This window comes from Crinia signifera, chromosome 1 (genome assembly GCF_055691185.1).
Source record: "Crinia signifera chromosome 1, ASM5569118v1, whole genome shotgun sequence".
NCBI lineage: Eukaryota > Metazoa > Chordata > Amphibia > Anura > Myobatrachidae > Crinia > Crinia signifera.
The window spans coordinates 136,732,024-136,756,650 of NC_139217.1; the positions used below are offsets into that span (position 1 = coordinate 136,732,024).

The following is a 24,627-nucleotide window of genomic DNA, read 5'->3' on the forward strand; positions in this document are numbered from 1 at the left end:
GGCAACCTGTAACTTAACAAAATAAATAAAACAGGATTTTTGGTACACCTATCTGTTTGATCCCAGAAGGTCAGCCCCCTATTTAAATGAAGCTTCAATCATACAATCGTGCAGCAGCTGGATTGTATGAAGGATTGTAGGACTACATTGAGTGAGTCATACATTGTGTGTCCAAATACCACCAAGGACTGTCAGGGAGTTGAAGGGAAAGTTGGACACAATCATGATTGTAAACAGGTCTTTGTAAAGTATGGCCACCTTAAGTTGCACAGATATTGGTCGCATATTAGAATAAGTCAGTCAGTATGCTACTGTACACTATTGCTGGTGTCCCTGCATCATATACGGACTGAAAGCTCTCTGTAGATGTAGAAAGTGCCTGCCAAATACTCTACATTAGATAAATGGGGTGTGGATCAGTTGGTCACCAGCAAGTTGTTTGACAGTCATTAGGTCAACATGCATGTGTCTAGGTCGAAATGCAGGAAGGTCGACATGAGTCTAGGTTGACAGGGTCATTATGTCAACAGTGAAAAAGTCAACTTTTTTTTATTATTATTATTTTTTTTAACCCTTATGTCCTAGTGGATGGTAGGGCATGAAATACCGCCTCACGGCACATGTTGTGTCGACATGGACAGGAAACGTACCATGGCGTCCCCTCGCATGGCTCAACGTGATTCGGGCACAGTGGTTTGCTACGCTCAGCACACTATTTTATTCTCCCACCACGCCCTAGTGGATGGTAGGGCATGAAATACCGCCTGTTGGCACATGTCAGCTCAAAAAACTGTAAAAAAAATAAATCATGTCGACCTAATGACCCTGTCGACCTAAAGTCTCGTCAACCTAAAGTCTTGTCGCCCTACTTGGTGGTGACCCAATGACCGTATCCCGATAAATATAACAATACATTTGTTTCCTGCACCCTTACTACAATGAAATAATATAATCATACCATTGCCTGCTACACTTTATAACACTGGTTCTATGCGTAGTGTGCTAACCTGATGTACGCAGATGTTACACTTGTCACAGAAGACCATTTCATTGCCATCCTCTCCGTCAGGAGATTGGCAGACATCGCACACAACATCTTCGTCGTACTCTATGCCTAGACCTTCCACCGTCTCAATGGCATGGTTCATGTTGTCATAGCATCTCTGTTCAAACTCCTCCATCACTCGCTCCATGACGTCCTCATCCAGCTGCGGCAGGCCTACAGTCACAGACATAAACAGGAATAAGAGACAAGCCACTTTACATGCTAAACTGAAGTGCACAGAGCATCACTAACACAAGCCTACATGAGTGATCACTTGTTGTATAGGCTCTTCATTACATAACAACTAGCACTCCTCTTATACATCAGCCATTCGCAGTAACACCACAAGGCAGAACATGTCATACTGATTTGGAACTACTGCTTGAGGGCATGTGTTTTGCAATATCAATAACAAGGATTCTTCCTTAAATGACAGCTTTTGACAGGAACCACCCTAAGGTCATTTATTTAGTCATACAAAAATAGCTTGTACAGTATTACTCATCCTGTATGCTGGGTCATGCCTGTGTCTAGAACCACATCCAGATCTTGCCCTTTACTTCCATATACAGGGACCATGAGATCATCAAGAAAATCTGTTGCAGTGGTAATCTAGTGAGTCAACGTGAGCAGTCCAATAAAATACACATTTTATAAATAAATACATTAAAATAGATGAGACACTTTATAAATAGAAAAAAATTTAAATGGGGATTGCGATGGGGCAAAATTTACTAAAGCTTACAGCAACCAATCACATTTATTTCTATAATGCATGCTAGAAATTGATAGACCAATTAGGAATATCATCTTATAGGATGCAATAGAGAAATAACAGCTACAGTAGGATGTAAATCAGCAGCCATAGGCCGCTTTTGTCCATCTGTCGTGTAAGGTTCTGAGTGACTGTGTACAATAGCACAGAGGTCAGTAGATGTTACTACCAGACTAACGTTTAAGAACACCCCAATTTTTAATTTAGAATTGTGCAGTTTAAAGTCTCAATGTACTTTGAAATAAAAGCAAAGAATTGTAGATAAAAATAAATAATATAATGATTTTGTAGAATCATTTTTACTCCTCAAAATTGCCACCGTATACATATATTAACTACTCTGTGGCATTCTTCCTACAAAGGAAACCAAAATATTGTTGGGGAACTTCCCACAAATGTGTAGTACTTGTAGAATGATTTGCTTTCCCCTTGCTGTCCAGATCTAACTGTGCAGGTTTGAGTGCTATCCAGGTTTCAGCGAGTTGGGGTCATTTGGTCTACAGCGTGATGGTCGACAGTCATTAGGTCAACATGGGAAAAGGTCGACATGGCAAAAAGGTCAACATGGTTATAGGTCATTAGTTCGACAGGTCGTTAGTTCGACAATGTCTAGGTCAGCAGTCAAAAATGGACGCAGTTTAAAGTGCACCGCATCCCCTCGCATCACTCGCAATGCGTCGGGCACAGTGCCTCGCTACGCACGGCACACTATTTTATTCTCCCACCATGCCCTAGTGGATGATCGGCATGAAATACCACCTGTTGGCACAAAAAAACTGTGGAAAACCCTATGTTGACCTTTTGACTGTCAACTTAGACACTGTCGAACTAATGACCTTTCGACCTAAAACCATGTTGACCTTTTCCCATGTCAACCTAATGACCGTCGACCATCATGCTGTAGACCAAATGACCGCATCCCGTTTCAGCACAGATGGTTAAATCAAAATAGTATGTACTAATTAAGTCACCTGGGTTCAAAGCATGCATATCACTAAAACCTGTACTGTAAAAGTGCATGCACATTTTTAGATACATATGCAGATGAAGCGTATTCTCCATACACTGCCCGCTCTGTTGTGACTGATGTCACAATTGGGAGGGGCGCCCAGTTGAGCTGTTAATCTCTGCACGCTTCCGGTGCGCATGAACGGGCAATCGGCAGATCAGCTGTACACACAGCATGAGGCACGATCATCAGCTGTGTTGTGCAGCCGACGTGATATGTGAATGACCTCGTTCATACAGACATATCACTGGTACACGCTGGCTGATGGTCCATCGATATATTTCAGAAGTAAAATAGTTTATTTTGCTCAAATGTAACCTGTCTATGCATATTAAGGATATGACTAATCACGTTAAATAAGCTAAATAAGGAGAACAAACGAATAAAGACAGCCACAAATTAGAAACCTAAAATGCAGCAAGCACAATACTGACTAGCCTCCATAATACACTGGTAAAGCTATATGTTTATAGAACGTTGATATAGCTGCAAAATCCGCAGTTCCCAGGGTTAGAGGAACAACATACCTCTAAGAAAAAAGCATCTGACAAAAAAAAAACATCCATTTAAAATATCTGTACAGGACTACTGCAGTGACAGCGTCCGAACCAAGGAAATGGTGACGGATGGGTAGCAGAACTAAGCCCAATGACGGATGTTTGTTTAGCAGGACATTGGAGCCAGCGTGCTAACAGGATAATTCTACTGTAAGAGCCGTCTACATACTGCAGCAGGTCACAAAGAACTTACCCATTTCTTTAAAGTCTTCATTAATTAGCTCCAACCAAGCAACGTCCATCTCATTCAGGTCATAGCGGCACACACCATCTGCCAACGTGCGGATGTCAACATATCCCAGCTCTGGAGGGTCAGACCCCGATGAATGGATGTATTTACGGGGTCTAGTGTATGTGACCACTTTGTCTTTTTCAGCGACTGCCCTATAAATAGAGACAGGAACATATAAACGAACAGATTTCCTCCCGATTTGTAGTGCAACAGAGACAATGAGATTTTTCTTGCTTAACTACAGATCTTTAAGAGCACTACCAGAAAACTAAATCATGATTAATCATCCTGCTAATAAGTGAGCTTTACTGGCAAACAAGAAATAGGATGACAAAGTAGATGCCCATATGGAACTGTTATTTACAACTTACCAGACATTGCCGTACTGTACGGTATTAAAGCAATGATGGGAGATTTAAGATTTCTATTAAGCTATGTTATACTGACCGCAGCTGACACTGTTTGTGTCCGTAAATAAGGGGCTGATTCATAGTTGACCACCACTACATTGCATGACCATTGGATATCAGAGTCCTGATCTACACATGCACAGATAAATAGACATAACTGCATGATATCAGATGGTTGCAGGTTGGAAGAAGAAATCATAAAATGCAGTTAAACAGGTTACACAGGATCTCGCTAAATAAATCTCAATGCAGAACAATACTAATCCCAGTGATGGTCTTCCATGCATGACTGCCAACCACTGTTTTCCAGACATCTTTTCACAGTCACTAATACCCCTTTCACATCGCACTTTTAAAACGGTATATTGCCGTTTTTTTTCCATTTTAAAACGTTTAAGGCTGCAATGTGAAAGTGCCAGAGTTGATTTACCGGTTAAAGTTAACCGGTATTTCAACACGGTTAAAAAGCAGAGTCCTACACGGTTCAAAGCCGTTTTTTTGGCAGTTTGAACAGCTCTATTTCAATGGCTTGAAATGTGTCCCTTGGGGTTAAACGGGTTGAATGTTTGAATGGTATTAAATGATTTTTAAAACGGTTTTCACCTGCAATGTGAAAGGTCTCAAGGCTCAGACCCTTTTTAAAGTCCCATTTAAGAATACCGTGTCATTACCCATTTCTGCAATGTGAAAGCAGTATAAGTGTATTTAACACTAAACAGAGGCTATAGGTCTGTACACCCTGTACTATAAGCAGCACCGCCCAGATCGTCAACTAATACAAATGACCCACGGGAAACGCTGAGCAATATAGTTATCGATGTCATTCACTGACATCACAGGGACTTCATGCCGAACATGCAATCAAGGACTGTATCATCAGATTGGAATGCACGTTCAGACGATCTGGGTGATCGATAACGATTACAGGCCGATTCGTCCAAGATGACCAAGTCCATGTTACTGTAAAGCTAGTAACTTACTTTATTTGATAAGGGGAGCAGCGAACAATAATGACCTAATGATCTTATCCAACCCCACTGCACTATATTGCTAGCAAGCTACAGAAAGTCATGTTTCTATATTAGAAAACACTAATCTACATAGGACCCTTATATCCACTTATCACATACAGTATACAAATATAGCCATTCAACAACATAGATATTAAAGTGGAAATAACAATGGTCTACTATTCACTCTTCAGAAGTAAATTTTCAGAAAGAAAATGTTTAACCCCTTTGCCGCTGAGAAGTGATACCCAACTACTTTCCACTTATGTGCACAGCTTATGTTGGCTATTTAACGTCTGCTTTTTTTTTTTTATTATATTTTTTTTAACCCCAACCAAGACATGAGGTTTTTGCTTCTACATACCGTTTCAAAATAGCTATTTTACACCTAGTTTTTCTTGACACTCGCACTTTAAAATGATATTGAATAATAAAAACTCCAGCAGGCCTTAAAGTGCTTTACATTTAGAAAGCATAAAATGCAAAAAAAATTAAGCTTAAAATAGAGATTTTTACGGTTAATGTTACGGATTTTTACGGTTAATATTATAGGAACTAAACAGTGAAGTATTGAGTCTGATTTAAAAGGAATCTAGAGTGGAGACCTCTCAAACTGTGCGCGAAAGCAAGTTCCACAAAGCTAGAGATTCTGGGAGATTCTTCAGATTGCAGAAATTGAGCTGGGCAGTAAGGACTCATAAAGCTGCCACCTTGGGCTCTGGTCATGTAGAGCTTCGTAAGTCAGCAAGCCTATATTTAAAAAGATTCACCATCTTAAAGTCAGCCAATGAAGGGAGTTGAAAATGGCTGTTGTGTTGCTGGAAAAAGGCTGGTTTGTTAATAGACTGAATTTTGTACCAGCTGCAATTCTTTTGCTGGGAGACCCATATAGAAGGCATTGCAGTAGTCTAGCCATAAGGATACAAATACATGTATGGCTTTAAGCAGAACTTTCTGAGCAAATTAAGGAGGTACTTAAGGTGCCCATACACAGTACAATATTCCTGTGCCTTTTGAACTAGATCGTATCGCAAGTTTGCATGCAATTTGCGCATGATGCGTTCAAGACCTAGTTCAAAGAGCGCAGGCTGCACAGACTTTATGTGCTGTGCGATGGGATGGCCGCGGGAGTGCGCATCACATCATACAGCACCCTCCCACAGTGTATGTGCACCTTAAGCCATGGAGAAAAAGTGGACACAAAGAAAGTACCAGCCAATCAGCTATCTCCTGCCAGGTTATAGACAGTGCTTGAAAAAGTACAGGAGCTGGTTGGCTGTTGCTTTATCTCTGTCCACTTTATCTCTCTTCAAGGCTTAGTAAATTACCCCTAAGTGCTTGATTCTGGTTATGGTTTACATATGACAGAATGAAGATTTGATTGTAGACGACACCTAATATTTAAGGGCCAGGCCACTATCCAGGACAAGTGCACCATATGTTTAGCAATGCTGAACCCGCTAGCAGAACATCCAGTTGGTAGGGTAATCTGTATTCTCTTCCTTTGATGCTGAGCTCCTATCATAAGGACCTTTGTTACATCTGGCTTTATTTGCAGCCGTTTGGGGGTCTCAGTACCCAGAGCGGTTGTGTATTTTTATTATTGTTTATATGGAGTCACAAAGGTTCCGCAGTTTTCGATATTCTAAGTCTAAAAAAGTGGTTGGTCATCCAAGAATAGGTAGCAGAGAAACAGTTGGAGATATGAGTGAGGACAGAGGGAGAGAGATCAGGAAAGAAAATGATGTTGTAGTAGTATGTTGGGAGGATAAACTGCACTCATTCAAAGTAGTACTTTGGTTTTCAGAGTTGTTGTTTTCTGTCATTTGGTTTCACTTCAGTTGAAAGCAGGTATAACGCTGCAGTTATGTTTAAATTATGCCGCACTTTAAAATTATGCACTTCAAGAAGATATACAGCCCACAGCCTATGTAATGATCCTTAAATGCAGAAACAATGCATGTGCTCTCCTTAATTGGACTCCACCCACCCAATCCCCAATAGTACTACTACAATGGATAGTAATAAAAGTGGCTCACATAAACACCCATGGCATTCCAAGATGCCATGCATCATTAAGATGTATAAGATGTTCCTCCCTTCCCATAGGAGAGAGATTTGCTAGTTAACTTGCAAGATGAAGTTTGTCAATAACACATTTCTGACAGCTAAAGCAGTGTGCAGTATTAACAATTACCTCAGCAATTAGGAATGTTGGGTATTACCTGAGCAATAAAAACAATAATTTACATAGCAGTGATAGGCCAGACCATGACATCTCATTTCACCCAGAGGTATCAAATATACTGCAAAAATCATGGGAGATACAGATGTGTCCTCATACATCTAGTCTCAATACGCCACGCGGTTAGAGATGCCTGGTGATAGTTAGCGGTCATACAATGTTTCTAAAGTCGGACGTATTTTTGTCAAAAAGAGTCTACGTTGCAACATTACTAGGATGCACCAGGATACTCTGCTGATTAATTTGATGTATGACTATCATATACTGTGTGTGACTGAGTCTCTATATGGAGCACAATGGAACTTGTATTGATGTGAGGGAGAACCACTCCTGTCACACTCCAGAGTTTTCAGCATAAAAATGCTTAAAAAAAAACCTGGCATGTCAAGGGGGCTTATTTCTTTATTTATTAACAGTTTCTTATATAGCGCAGCATATTCTCTTGTGCTTTAGAAAAGGAGGGCTTGTCAGGTGTGAAAGCGGATGAACTAGGACACACCTGTAGAGTAGAGCACCACACACACACACTTAGAGAAAACACCATGCACTACTGTCTTCTGTACAGTGTTCAATGTGAATGCTTTGGTGTATAATTTTTAAGCTCACATTAACTGTACCACATGCAGGGGCCTAATACTACTTGATATTATCCATAAAAGGGAACACCTTTGGGGAAAAAAAATGAATCCACATAAAAGGTAATGGATAGTGTCTTAAATAAACCAGGAAGGATTCAGATCTCCAGTCATCTTGAAAAGTCAACAAACTGTATATTTAAGATGACATTTCCAGCAATGACTTTTTCACTAACACACGTATACATTTCTAATGATATATTAAACACAAGTTTACTAGTTCCTTTATCCCTGCTTCTATAAACCAAGTGCATAATTCCCCAGGTCTTCTGTATAAAGCAAACAAGATCAGCTCAAAAACGCTTCACTTTATATGACAGACAGCATACCAATTACAGCTCTGTTGTACCCAAGGCCAGAAACAGAGGGGACCTGGCAATTACACAAGCTGCAGCCAACATTTATAGAGGGTCAATGAGCAACAGGATTTATGAGTTTATGCTTCACCATGCAAAATAAACAGCTGAAGCATTCTGTGATTTCCTTTGTGCATCATCTGCTCTCACGCCTGGTGTAACAAGTCCAAATTCATCTTCTTACCTGGCTATAGGATCAGGGATAAATTCTGGGTTCACAGGCACTTGTACCCCCTTTTCCCAATCCTGTCGCCATGAATCGGCTAATACATAATAGTCCTCTTGGTTCAGCTGGTGAGAGTCATGTAGTTTCATGGCAGTGATAAGGTCCGTCCGGAACACCTGCACGACACCAGAAAGACATTTACTTTGAACACATTCCATTATAATGCAAGGACCCAAATTATCAACAGGGTAGACATCAACTCTGAAGGCTTGTCAGAAAAAGGCATTTCAGAAAAAGAACAGAAAAAAATAAAATAAGTGACCAGCAGTATGTCCACAGACTACACATGGTTAACACAAAAAGTGGATTCTCCTAATGCAGTGGATTACAGTAAACATACAGGTGAATCTGGTTGGCAGCAATATCAGGCCACACCGTTACCTGCAATAAGTTAGCACAGACAGCTCACCTCCTCAGCCCGCTAGCACGAAGGCAGGGATCCCTGCACTAGAACCTATGACTAAAGACTAAACAAAATGGTGCCTAACACCTGTACCTGGTCAATATTGTCTAGGCCGACAGTCAATAGGTCAACACCATATAGTTAACAAGGACAAAATGTCAACATGAGGTTTTTTTTTTTTTTACTTTTCCACAATTTCTGTTCCAGATCGGGTTTATGTGGATGATAAAGTGCCGATTGCAACGAGGAAACTTGCCCGAATTATGGTGAGCGAAATGATTAATGACAGAGTACATGCAACATTCATTTGTGATGAAATAAACAAAATGACAAAAAAAACAAAAACATGAAAAACTCATGCCAACCATTTCTGTATCAGCCTTACGCTTGTGTTCACTTTTATCTATGTCGACCTTGTGTACACTGACTTATTGACTGTCACCTCTTTATATCATAACCCATGTCACCTGTAAGCTGACACAACATAAATAGGGGATGTAACTTGGAAAAAGGCACCTGACTGAACAGACATCACAAGGTGGAAATATCAACTAGAGTGTCCCATTGACATTATTGTGCGGATCGGCCAGACATCGTTCAGGTGTATGGCCCCCTTAAACCCTCAACTGGAATTATACAGCCAGAAATGCCAAACATTTTACATCTAAAAACAATGTTTGCTGCAAATGTGACAACTGCCTACAAATGGCATTTTTGTGAGCAGTAACAGTAACGATTCAGCTATAAAAGAGGCGGATGTACAGTGCACCCCCACAGTACCTCAGAGGGCTTGTGATCTTCATGCCTGGAGCTTCGGATATGTTTAGACCTCGAATGCTGAGACCATGATGTAGACAGACCTGGTGGGGAAACAAGACCAGGGAAAAGGTTTACCAGGGAATATTTCACTTGTGGTTTAATTTATTGTTTGAACTGGTTTCTGCATTATCAGAAAATGAATCTCACAATAGCATATTTATCATGATTATTTTCATAAAAAAGGCAATTAATTGAAGAAGCCCAGTAGTAATATAATGAAATATCCAAGTAATAATAAAAATAAAGCGGTCACTCAGGCATTTACGGAACCTCAGTTTAACCCAGGACCAACGGATAAACTGCTTCATCTGGATAAGGGAATCTACAACCATTGGAATTGAACCTGAGCAAAAGCAGTGGTTCCCTAAATATAGCTAGCCCAGGACATTGCAGCAATGAATTATACACACACTGGCACAAAGTACAAACGCTTTACTTTTTACCAAAATGCAAAAATCAAGCAAAGAATGTATGAATGTCCTTTAGTGCTGGGGCTCTCTTTTTAAGCAGGGGCAGCACTGCATACAAAGTAACAGGTAAGGGACCAAGGGGAGTCGCAGATAAATTGGTAAACCCACAGAACATGTACAGAGTGGGAATACCAAATTAGACAAGCTGCTTAGCTAGCTTAGTTTTCTACAAACCCAGAGAACAGATACTTATTGGCAGATGCCTTAAAGTTTGTAGGTATGTAGCGGATGTAAACTAGGAGGTTAGTCCACCAGTTGCTTCCAAACTCGAGTAGGCATTGTTGAAGAGAACACTTTACTACAAGTCATAGAAGAAAAAGCAGTCAATAGAAAGGTATTAATCTCTCACATGTACAGCACAGTGACTCTAGAATAACACAGTTACAGTCTTGGGTATATGCAGACCATCTATAGAGCCAGATAAACAACATTCACCAGCTGTCCAACCAGCCTGACCTTTAAGTCTGGTTAATCAATCAGACATGTGATGTGATCGTGATCAGTCATGCACAATAAAACTCAAATGAAGAGACAGCTTGCAGTGTTAATCATATTGCAGGTCAACAACACTGAATAGCAATCTATGAAATTGTATTAACATGTATTGCAACTGCGAACATAGGGCAGGAATGTCCAAAATATGGCCCTCCAGCTGTTGGGAAACTACAAGTCCCATCATGCCTTGCCACAGTTTTACTATTAGGGAATGCTAAAACTATGGCAAGGCATGCTGGGATGTATAGTTTCACAACAGCTGGAGGGCCAGTTTGTACATGCCTGCTTTACAAAGTTAACAATACACAAGTACATTAAAGAAAAAAAATAACCATTACTCTATAATTATTTCACATTCTTACCCCTGTATTAAACAACACTGAATGAATGTGGACATGCAAGCTGGGGCCAAAGAATATGCTTTTAGGTCAATACTATAGGCTGTGATAGAAATATTCCTGTTTATGTCAGTCAACACAAAGACTTTCTTCAATTGGCTGTTATGGAAGAGTATTCAATGTTTTTTTTTACCTTTTTTCTATTATTATTCTTCTTCATTACAATTAGCTTGGTTGTGGAGAATTAAAAGTGATTAAGCAGTCAGGTCATTATACACTACACTATACTCTAAAGGCCAATCAGATATACACTTCAGGAAAACCGCTCTTTAGTATTAACTGACAATTATATTCTAGCGTCTCTAAGGCTGAAGTCTGAGCGAACCAAGAGAATTATAGAGACAATGGCATTTACCAAAACCCCACTGAATACACCAATTAGAGCCCAGGAAATAGCAGGTGGCTATTAACACGGTATTCAGTTCCTGGGAGATTTCCATACAACATGCTGCAACGGTGACAACAATAACCTACTTGTTATTACAATACTTTACATAAAGCTGCACCAAGACTAAAACCAATTTTATGGTACAAGGTGAAGGTAGTATTTTAAAGTCTAAAAGGGACTATAACAAGCATAAATACAATGCAACTCATTATGTACAAATATTCTATTGATTTGTGAAGTAAAACAACATACCACTTTAATGGGAGCAAAGTCACCTGTATGAACTATGAAACAACATTACATGAAGTAAAAAGAGGTCTGTTTAAGTACTTGTTAACCTATTAATTGATACTAAGTACACAATTACTAGAAGACAAAATTGCTAATCCCTGGAACACATCGCAGCTGTGGCACATGGAACTCTGTTGTTATGTTGCACAGCAACTGTCTGGCTCCCAGCTAGGAGCAGAAGCAGCAGGGTCATGCTGTTATAGCATCTGGGGAAAGGACCTGTGGGTGTGTCTCAATCTCCTCCTCTGCACAATGTGTCGATGTCACAGTCCATGCAATTCCATAAGTGGTGGACGAGGCCATCTCGGTATGGGCTCCAGTAAATTAGGGATACTGATAGGCATATTTGGATTAGAAGGGGCATGGATGGGGTCTGATGGTATACAAGGGAAATTGATGAGCTTCTGATTGCATATACGGGTGGCTGATTGGCATTTGTTGATTTCAATGGACATCTGAAAAGGGGTCTGATGGCATATAGGGGACATGTGGAAGGAACTGTTGTCATATAGGGGCCATGTGGAATAGAATGTGGAGGTTTCTGATGGCATAAACAGAATAATGTGGAAGACTAACATTATGTGCAAGCAAGTATTTTCCACTTAGTAGTAGACCAGTTGAGTATAGTTTGTGTCTGTATTTGGTCCAGTTTAACCTTTTAATCACTTCTAATAATGTAACTAGTGTAAAAAGTTTATAGGCGTCCAGTGTTAAAGGATGTCTGACTTCATAAATTCCTCCATATATGCAACTTATACCCCTTTCACATCACACAAATAACCTGAGTCAGTCACACATCGACTCGGGTCGAGTAGCGTTGTGAATGCACCACATCCAAGAACGGGCCGACAACCCGTCATTTCGACCTGGATTCTAAAAAAAAAAAAAAAAAGAGAGTTAAACCCAAGTTGTCCTCTGTATAATGGTCAACCAGGGTTTACTTTGGAAGTGCCGGACCCTGCGATGAAAGAGGAAAAAGGGGGTTATTCAGAGCCAATCTATGGGCTGCATTTTCGCAGGCCGGCTGATTATCGAATGAATGCACATGCGTATGGATAGTACTGCGCATATGCTGTGCATATTCATTCTGTGAATAAATCAGGTGTTTTTTTTTTCTTTATCGCTAGCTATTCACAAGTTGATTGATGGGAAGCTATGTATTTGTGGGTGGAAATCGTCCATTTTCTTGGAGTATCAGTAAAAATGCAGATGAGCCCAGGAATTTTCAAGGAAGGCTTATGACGTCAGCTCTGGCCTTGATCAGCCTGTTTCTATCACACTGGCCAAGTATGTCCCAAGATATGCACAGACTGGGAAAATCATTCGATGGGGAGTGAGTTGCGAAAAGATTTGCAGCTATTCTCCGATCTGCAATAGTTTTGCAGGCCTTCCATAACCATTAACATATCTAATTGTAAAAGACACTAAGTAATGTGTATAGAGTAAAAGTAATTAACCCCTTCCCGCCACAGCCTGTTTTTGCCTTCCTGACAGAGCCCTTTTTTTCAAATCTGACAGGTATCACTTAAGTGGGGATAACTTTTTTTAGCTTTTACTTATCCCAGTGATTTTGAGATTGTTTTCTCGTGACACATTGTACTTCAAGTTAGTGGTAAATTTGGGTCGATACAGTCTGTGTTTTTTTGTGAAAAATACCAAAATGTCGTAAAAAAATGGAAAATTTAGCAATTTTCAAAATGTTAAATTTTCTGCTTGTGAGACAAATAATCATACCACTCAAAATAGTTAATAACTAACATAGACCATATGTCTACTTTATGTTTCCATCATTATTTCAACATCCTTTTACTTTTTTTGGACACTAGGAGGCTTAAAATATGAATAGCAAATTCTCAAATTTTCAAGAAAATTTCAAACACTGATTTTTTTAGGGACCAGTTCAGTTCTGATGTGACTTTGAGGGACTTGTATGTGAGACACCCCCATAAATGATGCCATTTCAAAAACTGCACCCCTCACAGTATTCAAAACAGCATTTTGGAAGTTTGTTAACCCTTTAGGTGTTTCACAGGAATTAAAACAAAGTGTAGGTGAAATTTCAAAATTTCATTTTTTTTGCAGATTTGCAATTTTAATACATTTTTCTAAGGAACACAGTAGATTTTACTAGAGAAATGTGACTAAAAATTGATTCCCCCAATTCTTTTGTTTTCATAAATATCCTATATGTGGCCCTAGTGTGCACGTTGACCAAACCACAGGCTTCATAATAGAAGGAGCACCTACTTTGATTTTGGAGCCTCCTTTTTATGAGATTATTTTTTAGGCACCATGTAGGTTTCTAGGCACCATAAGATGCTAAAAGTTAGGAACCCCCCCACAAGTGACCCCATTTTGCAAACTACACCCCTCAGGGAATTCATCTAGGGGTATAGTGTACATTTCAAACCCCCAGGGGTTTCACCAATTGTGGTACAACTGGGCAGTGAAAATGAAAAATTATTTTTTTTTACACAAAAATGCAGTTCTGGCTCCAAATTTTTCATTTTCACAAGGAATGAAGAAGACAAAGCACCCCTAAATCTGTGCCCCAATTTCTCCCGAGTACGGCAATGCCTCACATGTGACCAAAAAATACCATTTGGGTGCATGGCAGGACTCAGAAGGGAAGGAGTGATTTTTGGATTTTGCAGCTCAGATTCTGGTGGAATGTTGGTGGGTGCTATGTCGCATTAGCAAGACCCCCGAAGCACCAATACAGTGGAACCCCCCCACAAGTGACCCCATTTTGCAAACTACACCCCTCAGGGAATTCATCTAGGGGTATAGTGTAAATTTCAAACCCCCAGGGGTTTCACCAATTTTGATACAACTGGGCTGTGCAAATGAAAAATTACATTTTTTACACAAAAATGCAGTTCTGGCTCCAAATTTGTCATTTTCACAAGGAATGAAGGAGACAAAGCACCCCAAAATCTGTGCCCCAATTTCTCCCGAGTACGGCAATGCCTCACATGTGACCAAAAAATACCATTTGGGTGCATGGCAGGACTCAGAAGGGAAGGAGTGATTTTTGGATTTTGCAGCTCAGATTCTGGTGGAATGTTGGTGGGTGCTATGTCGCATTAGCAAGACCCCCGAAGCACCAATACAGTGGAACCCCCCCACAAGTGACCCCATTTTGCAAACTACACCCCTCAGGGAATTCATCTAGGGGTATAGTGTACATTTCAAACCCCCAGGGGTTTCACCAATTTTGATACAACTGGGCTGTGCAAATGAAAAATTACATTTTTTTACACAAAAATGCAGTTCTGGCTCCAAATTTGTCATTTTCACAAGGAATGAAGGAGACAAAGCACCCCAAAATCTGTGCCCCAATTTCTCCCGAGTACGGCAATGCCTCACATGTGACCAAAAAATACCATTTGGGTTCATGGCAGGACTCAGAAGGGAAGGAGTGATTTTTGGATTTTGCAGCTCAGATTCTGGTGGAATGTTGGTGGGTGCTATGTCGCATTAGCAAGACCCCTGAAGCACCAATACAGTGGAACCCCCCCACAAGTGACCCCATTTTGCAAACTACACCCCTCAGGGAATTCATCTAGGGGTATAGTGTACATTTAAAACCCCCAGGGGTTTCACCAATTTTGATACAACTGGGCTGTGCAAATGAAAAATTACATTTTTTACACAAAAATGCAGTTCTGGCTCCAAATTTTTCATTTTCACAAGGAATGAAGGAGACAAAGCACCCCAAAATCTGTGCCCCAATTTCTCCCGAGTACGACAATGCCTCATGTGTGACCAAAAAAATGGCAGGACTCAGAAGGGAAGGAGTGATATTTGGATTTTGCAGCACAGATTCTGGTGGAATGTTGGTGGGTGCTATGTCGCATTAGCAAGACCCCCGAAGCACCAATACAGTGGAACCCCCCCACAAGTGACCCCATTTTGCAAACTACACACCTCAGGGAATTCATCTAGGGGTATAGTGTACATTTCAAACCCCCAGGGGTTTCACCAATTTTGATACAACTGGGCTGTGCAAATGAAAAATTACATTTTTTACACAAAAATGCAGTTCTGGCTCCAAATTTTTCATTTTCACAAGGAATGAAGGAGACAAAGCACCCCAAAATCTGTGCCCCAATTTCTCCCGAGTATGGCAATGCCTCATATGTGACCAAAAAATACCAGTTGGGTGCATGGCAGGACTCAGAAGGGAAGGAGTGATTTTTGGATTTTGCAGCTCAGATTCTGGTGGAATGAATGGTGGGTGCTATGTGGCATTAGCAAGACCCCCGAAGCACGGTGAAATGATGAACCTAATAACCCATAGATGTGTGGTATATTTTAAAACACTCCTTTATACATAGGCCGGGTTTGTCGGGGCAAGTTTCACAGTGGAAAATAGTATCCTTTCTTATTCCCTTTTTATAGCAAACTTTGCACCTTTTTTGTGTCCTGCCCTTTCTTGCAGTGGAGGGGATTTCGTTAGGAAAATGCTGCCCTGGTACAATACGGGGGCCAGTACTAGAAGTACTGGGGCCCTCTGCCTGCTGGTTCCCAAATATTAGGCCCTTTATGACTTCCTCTTGAAAGTGCATAAATGTCCCCCTCTGGCTGGTAGAACGGAATAGCACGTAAGCGTTATACAGTGCCATCTGGATGATATACACGGCCAGCTTCTTGTACCAGATTTTTGTTTTCCGCAGGGGACTGTACGGCTTCAGTACCTGATCTGAAAGATCCACTCCGCCCATGTACTTATTGTAATCTAGGATACAATTAGGTTTTGAGGTGTGGGTACTGGTACCTCGTACAGGGATGGAGGTGGTACTGTCTCCATGAATTGTTGTCAGTATAAGGACATCCCTCTTGTCCTTATATTTGACCAACAACATATTTTCGGTGGATTGTGCCCTGCTTTCACCCCTTCTCAGTACTTGGGCAATGTGCGTTTTTGGGAGGCCTCTTTGGTTCTTGCGCACAGTACCGCAAGCTGCTGTACCTCTTGAACCAAGGGCCTTAAACAGGGGGATGCTAGTGTAAAAGTTATCCACATAGAGGTGATAACCTTTATCCAGGAAGGGGTGCACTAAATCCCAGACAATTTTTCCACTAACACCTACGAGGGAGGGGGGGCATTCTGGCGGTTCAATTCTTGAATCCTTCCCTTCATATACCCTAAACCTGTGGGTGTACCCTGAGGTGCTTTCACACAGTTTATACATTTTTATGCCATACCTTGCCCTCTTACTGGGAAGGTACTGGCGGAATTTAACCCTTCCTTTAAAATGTATAAGGGACTCGTCGATACAAATAAATTTTTCAGGGATGTACATCTCTGCAAATTTGGCACTGAAATGATCAATGACCGGCCTGACTTTGAATAGCCGGTCAAAGGTGGGATCATCTCTGGGTGGGCACTGTGCATTATCGGTGTAATGTAAAAATTTAAGGATTACAGATGGGTCTTGTCCCATCCTTGCTGGCGGGTCGCCATGGCGTCTGCGCTGGCGTCTCAGTCTCCGTCGCTAGCGCGACGGAAACCCTGTCCGTCTCCGCCTCAGGGAGACGGACAGGGTTAGGGGGGGGTTAGGGGGGGTGCGGGCAGTCGGCGGGGACCCCGGGTTACCGCCGGCAAGCCGGCGGGGACCCGGGGAAACGTATGGAAGCGCCGTCGGAAGGGGACGCGCGCGCCTCTCGTGCGCGCGCGTCCCCTTCTCACGATCGCCATGGCGCTGGCGGGGGATGGCGGCTGGCGACGCCAGCGCCATCCCCTGCCAAGATGGGAAAAGACCCATCTGTATATCAAAACGAGTCAGAGTCATGGCCATACGGTAAAGTGGGGTGCTGTACAGAACATCTGTACTCCAATATTGCCTAATTTCTGACTTTTTTACTATGCCCATATGTAACACCAGACCCCAAAACGTCATCATCTCTACTGCATCTACAGGGGTCCACCTAGCAAATGATGACGTGGGGTTTTGAGCAATAAACTGCTGGGCATATAAATTACTTTGGTCCACCATTAAATTAATAAAATCAGAGAAAAATAATTTGAAAAAGTCAATTTCTCTGAGACCTGTTGAATCAAATTGGATTCCTGGGATGGGCAAAAACTCAGGAACCTGGGGCTCAAAATTGTCTGGTGGTGGGGTCCATACGGGATCAATCATTTGGGGGGGGGTCTCAGCTGCTCTACGGGGGCGTCTTTGAGGGGGTCCCTCATCACTAGAGGAGGAAGAGGAGCTTAAGACGAATCCTTCAAATTCCCCGCTTGCATCACTGGCTGTGTCAGAGTCAGAGGCAAGCATGGCATATGCCTCCTCCGCTGAATACATTCTTCTGGATGACTGGGATGACATTTGGGATGCCATTTTTATTTTTGTGTTTCTGTAAGTGTAATGTTTCAACACGTGTATAGTGTAGGGGGGGTACAAACTTTATTTCAACACGGGGGGTATGTAGTGTGTAGTGTGTATGTAGTGCAGAAAAAAAAATACTTTATACAGGAATTTGATCCCAATAAAAAAAAAAAAGGTCCTGCGCCAAAAATTGAGCACAGATGTTGGTCAGTAACGTCCATCACTGAACAGCGCTCAAAGGCAACAGGACACCCACAAAAGCAACGTGGGTGTAAAAACAATAAAAAAAAAAAATAAACCACAGCACTCTCCAAAAAAAAAACAATTTAAAAAAACTGCAGAAAAAAAATGATATCAACCCTGTGCCAAAAATGCTGTTCAGTGATGTACGTCACTGATCAGCGGCCACAGGACACCCACAAAAGCACCCACAAAAGCAACGTGGGTGTAAAAACAAAACCCCACTGCAATCCCCCCCCCCCAAAAAAAAAACTGCAGATCAGTGATGCAGTGATGCGACACTGATTAGCAGTGAGGGGCAGCAGGCAGACAACTGTGGGTGCAACCTGACAGGGTATATATATAAAAAAAAAACCTGGACCCCCAAAAAGTTGCTGATCAGTTAATTAATTTAAACTGATCAGCACAAAAGGGGGGGCAGCAGTCAGTTGCACAGGCAGCACAACCTTTGGTGCAACTGACAGGTATATATATAAAAAAAAAAAAAAAAGTTGCTGATCAGCACAGATATACTGATCAGCACAAAAGGGGTGCAGCATACACAAAATATAGCACTCTCTATCACTCTCTGTCACTCTATGACACTGCAGCAGCAGGACACAGGAAGTCACAAGATCCAGGAAGCATCCAGCTGCTGGCAGCACGCTACCAGCGGTGATCAGGTAAGTATCAGGCAAGGTTCAGGTATGTATATCACGATAGAGTGGCCGGTGACCGCTCTGCACGCCATTCCAGACCGGAATGGCGTCTGCAGCGCAGTCACCGTTAGTTTAAATGAAGCGCCTTGGCTGTGGTGGGGTGAGGTGTGGTCATCACCGGTGACCCCCTCATGCCCCCTCACACCCGGCGGTGATTGACACCTGTGTTACCGAGCGTCTGATTCGCCGGTAACACAGGAAAACGCTGCGACTGGCTGTTCACATTGAACAGCCAATCACAGCGATCGCCGACGGGGGGGAGGCATCGCCACCCCCCCTGGGCATGCAGGGACATGTCTGCTGTCAGGGACAGCAGACATGTTTAAACTGTCACCGCGTCTATAGACGCGGGGACAGTTTAAAGTCATGACGTATATATACGTCATGTGTCGGGAAGTACATCCCGGCCATGACGTATATATACACGTCAAATGTCGGGAAGGGGTTAATATACTTGCTAGGTGGCCTCCCTAAAAATCATTTTAAAATTTTCCAGCTTCCACAATTTTATTTGTACCCAAATGTTAATGCTACGTATTGTATTACCGACCATTTCAAACTAATGGGACAAGATTCAGAAATGGTCTCTATTAAAGGAAGTATAGGGGCATTTTATGTTCAGCACAATCTTCAAGCTTTCTCAATTACGCATTTCAAAATGATAAGTTTTACATGTTCTGAGGCTAAAATTTTTCAGTAACTCAAACCCAGTCCCCACACATGGCTTTTGGGCCAGATTAGAGGAAATTCCAGTAGCAATAGAGTAAAGAAAACGGAGGAAGCTTGACATAAACAGTCTAGTCTGTCCCTTTAGGATGCCACCAAGACCTTGGATACGTCACTCGTGAAGACAAACCTGGGGCTCACAGGATAGTTGGCAGCCTTGATTACAGAGAAGGCTGCTACGACGAATGAGGGCCAAAACAAACAGTAACATAAAAAAAGCTGTTTCTTGCACTGAGCTAACATGACTATATACATGTTTTGTATAGGGGAAAAAATACCAAACAAGAAATGGAGCCTCCGTTTTATGCGAAAAGCCCTTCAAATACAATAATTTGCCTATTTTGTTGGTTACAGCCCTGCACAAACATGTAATAAAATCTCAAAATGGTTATGTCCTTATTTAGGCATAAGATCATTGTGCATACTATTTTAAAAAGACAAATAAAACCATGCTAAAAAAAAAAACCTAACAAAAAAAAAACCACAAAATCAAACAGCAATACAAATACTACAGTATTAGAGGCATGGTGGCAACTTCAAATACAGTATAAATGTTATTGATTTCTCATTTCTACAGCCATTCAGCACTACCGTGATGGAGATATGTTTTGACACTGGAAGTTTTACATTCCACAATTTCAGAGGACTTCTGGTAAACCACTATTCATGTTAGTATTGAGCTGCATTCCTGACTCTCTAGACATCTGCAGGAACTTTTAAAGACATTCTTTGTGCAACTAATCACAGTTAACATGTTCCATGAAATACAGATTATTCTTTGCTGTTTCTCAGCCATTTCTTAACACTGCTTCAATAATCTGCTAAAATAAAATTGCACTCTATTCTTATATTGTTAGATCAACTGCCATTTACTAGAATGATTTTACTCTAATATTTAATGGCAGCAATACACGAGATGAATTGAAAATACAATAAAATGTATTTATCATGTCAAATTCATGCTGTAGTAAACAAACAGCCAAATTACCATTTTTTTTTTAAATGTTAGCAGCTACAATAGCTTATAGACCATTTCTCTGTAAATACTTTCCATAAGTGTCCCAAGATTCCGGAGTCTTTATTTAAACTTTTGGAAACATTTTTTTCAAGGGACTGCATTCTGGAATACGGACAAAGACGGAAGTCTCTCAACAGCTGTTGAACAGACAGATGTCCCTAATCTTAGCAATGTTTACATTGTCTAGAGTCACAACTTGAAGCAGCTATAGTTTGTTATTACAAAGAACAGGTCCTTGTTACGGACCCCCCCACCCTACACACACACACCACAAAGAAGAACTATAAACATAGTGAAACCGGGAAGGAGAAGCAATGACCCAATAATCACAGCACCTCCATACACTGCAATGAGGTGGAGGTGACCGCTTGGCTGAATGATACTAGGGGTGGATTAAATAGATGAAACAAAACTAAAAGATCTAGGACCTGATTCAAGTGTGGTTTTTGCTGCGCATGAACTGTACTACACATGTACAGCTAGGGTCCTGTGTCCACACACGCAGAGGTCAGGTGAGTGTCCTCCACCATTCTGGGCCAGGGGTGGACTCTGATTTACGCATTGCACCACAGATTTGTAGGACTGCCTAGGTGGTTATTCTGAGTAACCTTAAGATGATGACCAATGGTTCTACAGAGTGATCTGCTGTGTCCGACAATGCAGCAATGGGTGACTGAAGCAGCTCGGAGGCTTCTATCTACATGTTGCACTTAGTGGATATTAAAAGGTGTTTTGTGGGGGCCAATAATAACTATTCAGTGTCACAAGTGCGCACCATTAGTACTGGTTAGGGCCACTCAAACCAGAGTTCTCGCACATTTCAGCTTGAGCTGAAGTATGTCCTCATGCCGCATACATGTCCAAACGGAGTTCGATTACTCAGTCAGGTGCCTTTTAGTGGCAGTCAAGTGAAAATAAGAACACCCCCACCCCCCTCCCATTATAATGGTTATTAGCAAATTAATGCATTGCTGCAGCAGTGCTGGCTTAAGTTCACAACTAGGATTCGGAGCAGGGTGGGATGGACACTCCTGTGCATGAAATCCCACCACAATACAAAACTTTGTTGGGGCTGCTTGGGATCTACTTCTTCGTTTCCTGCATAAACTGGTTGCCAGAGGCAAAATCTGGTTGGCTTCATTTACCGTGTCCTGTCTAAGCTGCTGCATGTGGTACATCCCGCCAACTGTATTTTTGTCTGCAGCAGAAGCGATACATGCACCCACACACCACAAAACAGCGCAGAAAATCAAGCTTACGTGCCAATGATACTCCCATGAAATGGATCTGATCAGTCTGTTAGGACTGGTCATTGCCCACTAAACACCATGAAATTACCATTTTATTGTCAAGCAGAACTGTGCTCACTTGATATCTCAGTTTATATAAATATGACTTGTTAGAGACAAGCAGTTGTCGATTTTTTTAGCTGCAAAATGCACATAACCACGAGATGCAGCGACATTTTACATCTGCGTCCAACTCAGAACCAGGCCTCAAATACTTCATAAGGCGACTACAGGTATATCACAGAATACGTTGGAGAGTTTTCCTGGCTTAAACTCGTTTTGGAAAACTCAAGCACTGTACATGCTACATAGATGATCAATCAAAACACACTATTCCCAAATCCTATGAATCCTGTTGCTAGGTATAAGTATGCCTCACATAAGACACTGAATACACAGAACACTGCTTCTAACAGAGGCAGCACCTGACGCAGCTCAGAGCATGTTGTACTTTTGGAAGTGGCCTCTTGGGGAAAATGATCTGGCTCATCTGGTTTCAATGAAATAACTTGACAGTTTGCTACAAAGAGCAGACAAAACATCAGGCAGTATAGAGGGAATACTGCAGTAAACAAGTCTACAAGAGCTGTATATGAATATTACATTCTGGGAATAACACATGTCTGGCCCACAGAAGTTAAATTCTACCCACAATGACCACATCTAGGCTTGCTTTATTTATTTACAGTTTCTTATATAGCGCAGCATATTCAGTTGCACTTTACAATTGGAAACAACAGTGATAAAACAGCCTGGGTAGTAACGAACCGACTTAGAATCTTGCTTTCAATCCAATCCTTAGACTGTGATAGCAGTTTCAGGGTTTTCGCAGGCATCAGACGTCCGTACTTACTACATTATCAGACAAAGGGGACGCTGTACTGGTTTTCTAGGTCATATTTACAGTTTGTATATACAGTACTTTAATTACATGGGGAATTTTTTTTATTATTATTATTATGTGATATCTATGCAGAACAGGCCTACTTGTTTCCACACACATAAAACGCACTTCTACCCAACAGCCAATAAGCTTTCAGAACAACAGATAAGGGAGCCTGATTCAGAGCTCACTTACTTTACAGGAGTCTCCCAACAGATGGTATCCCTATGTCAACAGTCGCTAGGTCGACCACCAATGATACAGAGTGATTAGGTTGGCACCTGAGAATGGTCGACACTGACAGAAGATTGACAGGGACATAGTAGACATGAGTTTTGCACATTTAGAAAAAAGTGATGTTTTATACTTTACTATCAGAGTGGGCACAGACTAAGAATAGAACGGTGTACTGAGCGCAGCGAGGCATGTGAGGGGACGCGGCACACTTATACGGTGTCCATGACAACATAGGTCAAAATGGACACCAAAAAACGTACAAAAAATGCATGTCATCCTTATTCATGTAGATCATGGTCATGTTGACCTAAACCTTGAGCCAACCTAGGACATGTCGGCCTTGTCACTGTTGACCATTAGTGGTCAACCTAGACATTGTTTACCATCTATACTGTCACCCAACAGATCCGCCACAATGGATGATCATCGAAATCTAAATAACCCTATGGGCTTGCACAATAGGCACCAGAATTAAATGTGGGGGCCTTTTCGACAGCATCCAGGATCTCAGTTGAAGGCTATGACGCACTCCTGAAATGTGGAAAATCACCTGTGTATAAGTAGGCACCCCACATTAGTGCCCACAAATGTTCACTGACTGTCAATCACCTTGCAAATAAATCCATCCTGTGACTGCCATGGCATGACTATTGTAGCACATGCACCGTATTGCATCCATCTCTGACTCCGGCCCAGTGTCATAGGCTCACATGCCACACAGCAAGCCTAACCATAAGTGAATGATCGTCGTGGTACAGCTATACACGCACATTACATTGCATCCCAATCACACAATCTTGTTATCTTTATACCTGGAAAAAGATACGAGAACTTTCCACTAAAAAAAAGGGCTTTCTATGGCAATCAAGAGAATGGCCAGCACAGCTGGAAATAGAGACTTCTGTCACGTACATATACAATTATATTGTTTGAGAGAATAAGACACTAGACAAAATAGAATAGGGTCAGAGTTGGCGGAGGTCTGAAATTTTGTTTGAGAATCACCATATTTTTAAGGCAGCAATCATTTACAAGGCATAGCATGTAAAGTATGGGAATTATCAGACAATATACTGTATCAGACCTCCAGAAGTTCACATTGCTGGAAGCCTCTAATACATAAAAAATAATAATTCATACAGGGTTAGATGTATGAAGCAGTGATCAGGGAGGAGAAGTGATAAAGTGGCTGGTATTTTATCACTGGCCAATCAGCTCTTAACTGTCCCTTTTCAAACCCAGCCTGTAACTTAACAGTCAAGAGCTGATTGGCTGGTGATGAAGTACAGTACCAGCCACTTTATTACTTCTCCTCCCTTATCATTGCTTCATACATCTACCCCTGAGTGTGGAAGGTATTTGACACATGCACAGATAAGAATAATTGCCTCTAAATGTTGCTTGAAGCATACAATCACCTATTTGGCAATACCT

General features: G+C 41.5%; 1 protein-coding gene across 7 annotated transcripts in view; it reads right to left on the reverse strand.

The window, feature by feature from the left end:
* The window catches only part of JADE1 (jade family PHD finger 1), a 70,760-nt gene that overhangs the window by 15,473 nt on the left and 30,660 nt on the right, over positions 1-24,627 (reverse strand). For all 7 annotated transcript variants that reach the window (XM_083173990.1, XM_083173981.1, XM_083173974.1 and 4 more), the window contains exons 3-6: positions 9,684-9,763; positions 8,459-8,616; positions 3,580-3,770; positions 1,008-1,219 (exon numbers count right to left, since the gene is read on the reverse strand). In XM_083173990.1, the coding sequence (XP_083030116.1) occupies positions 1,008-1,219; positions 3,580-3,770; positions 8,459-8,616; positions 9,684-9,763 (641 nt within the window). The remainder of the gene's footprint in view (positions 1-1,007; positions 1,220-3,579; positions 3,771-8,458; positions 8,617-9,683; positions 9,764-24,627) is intronic.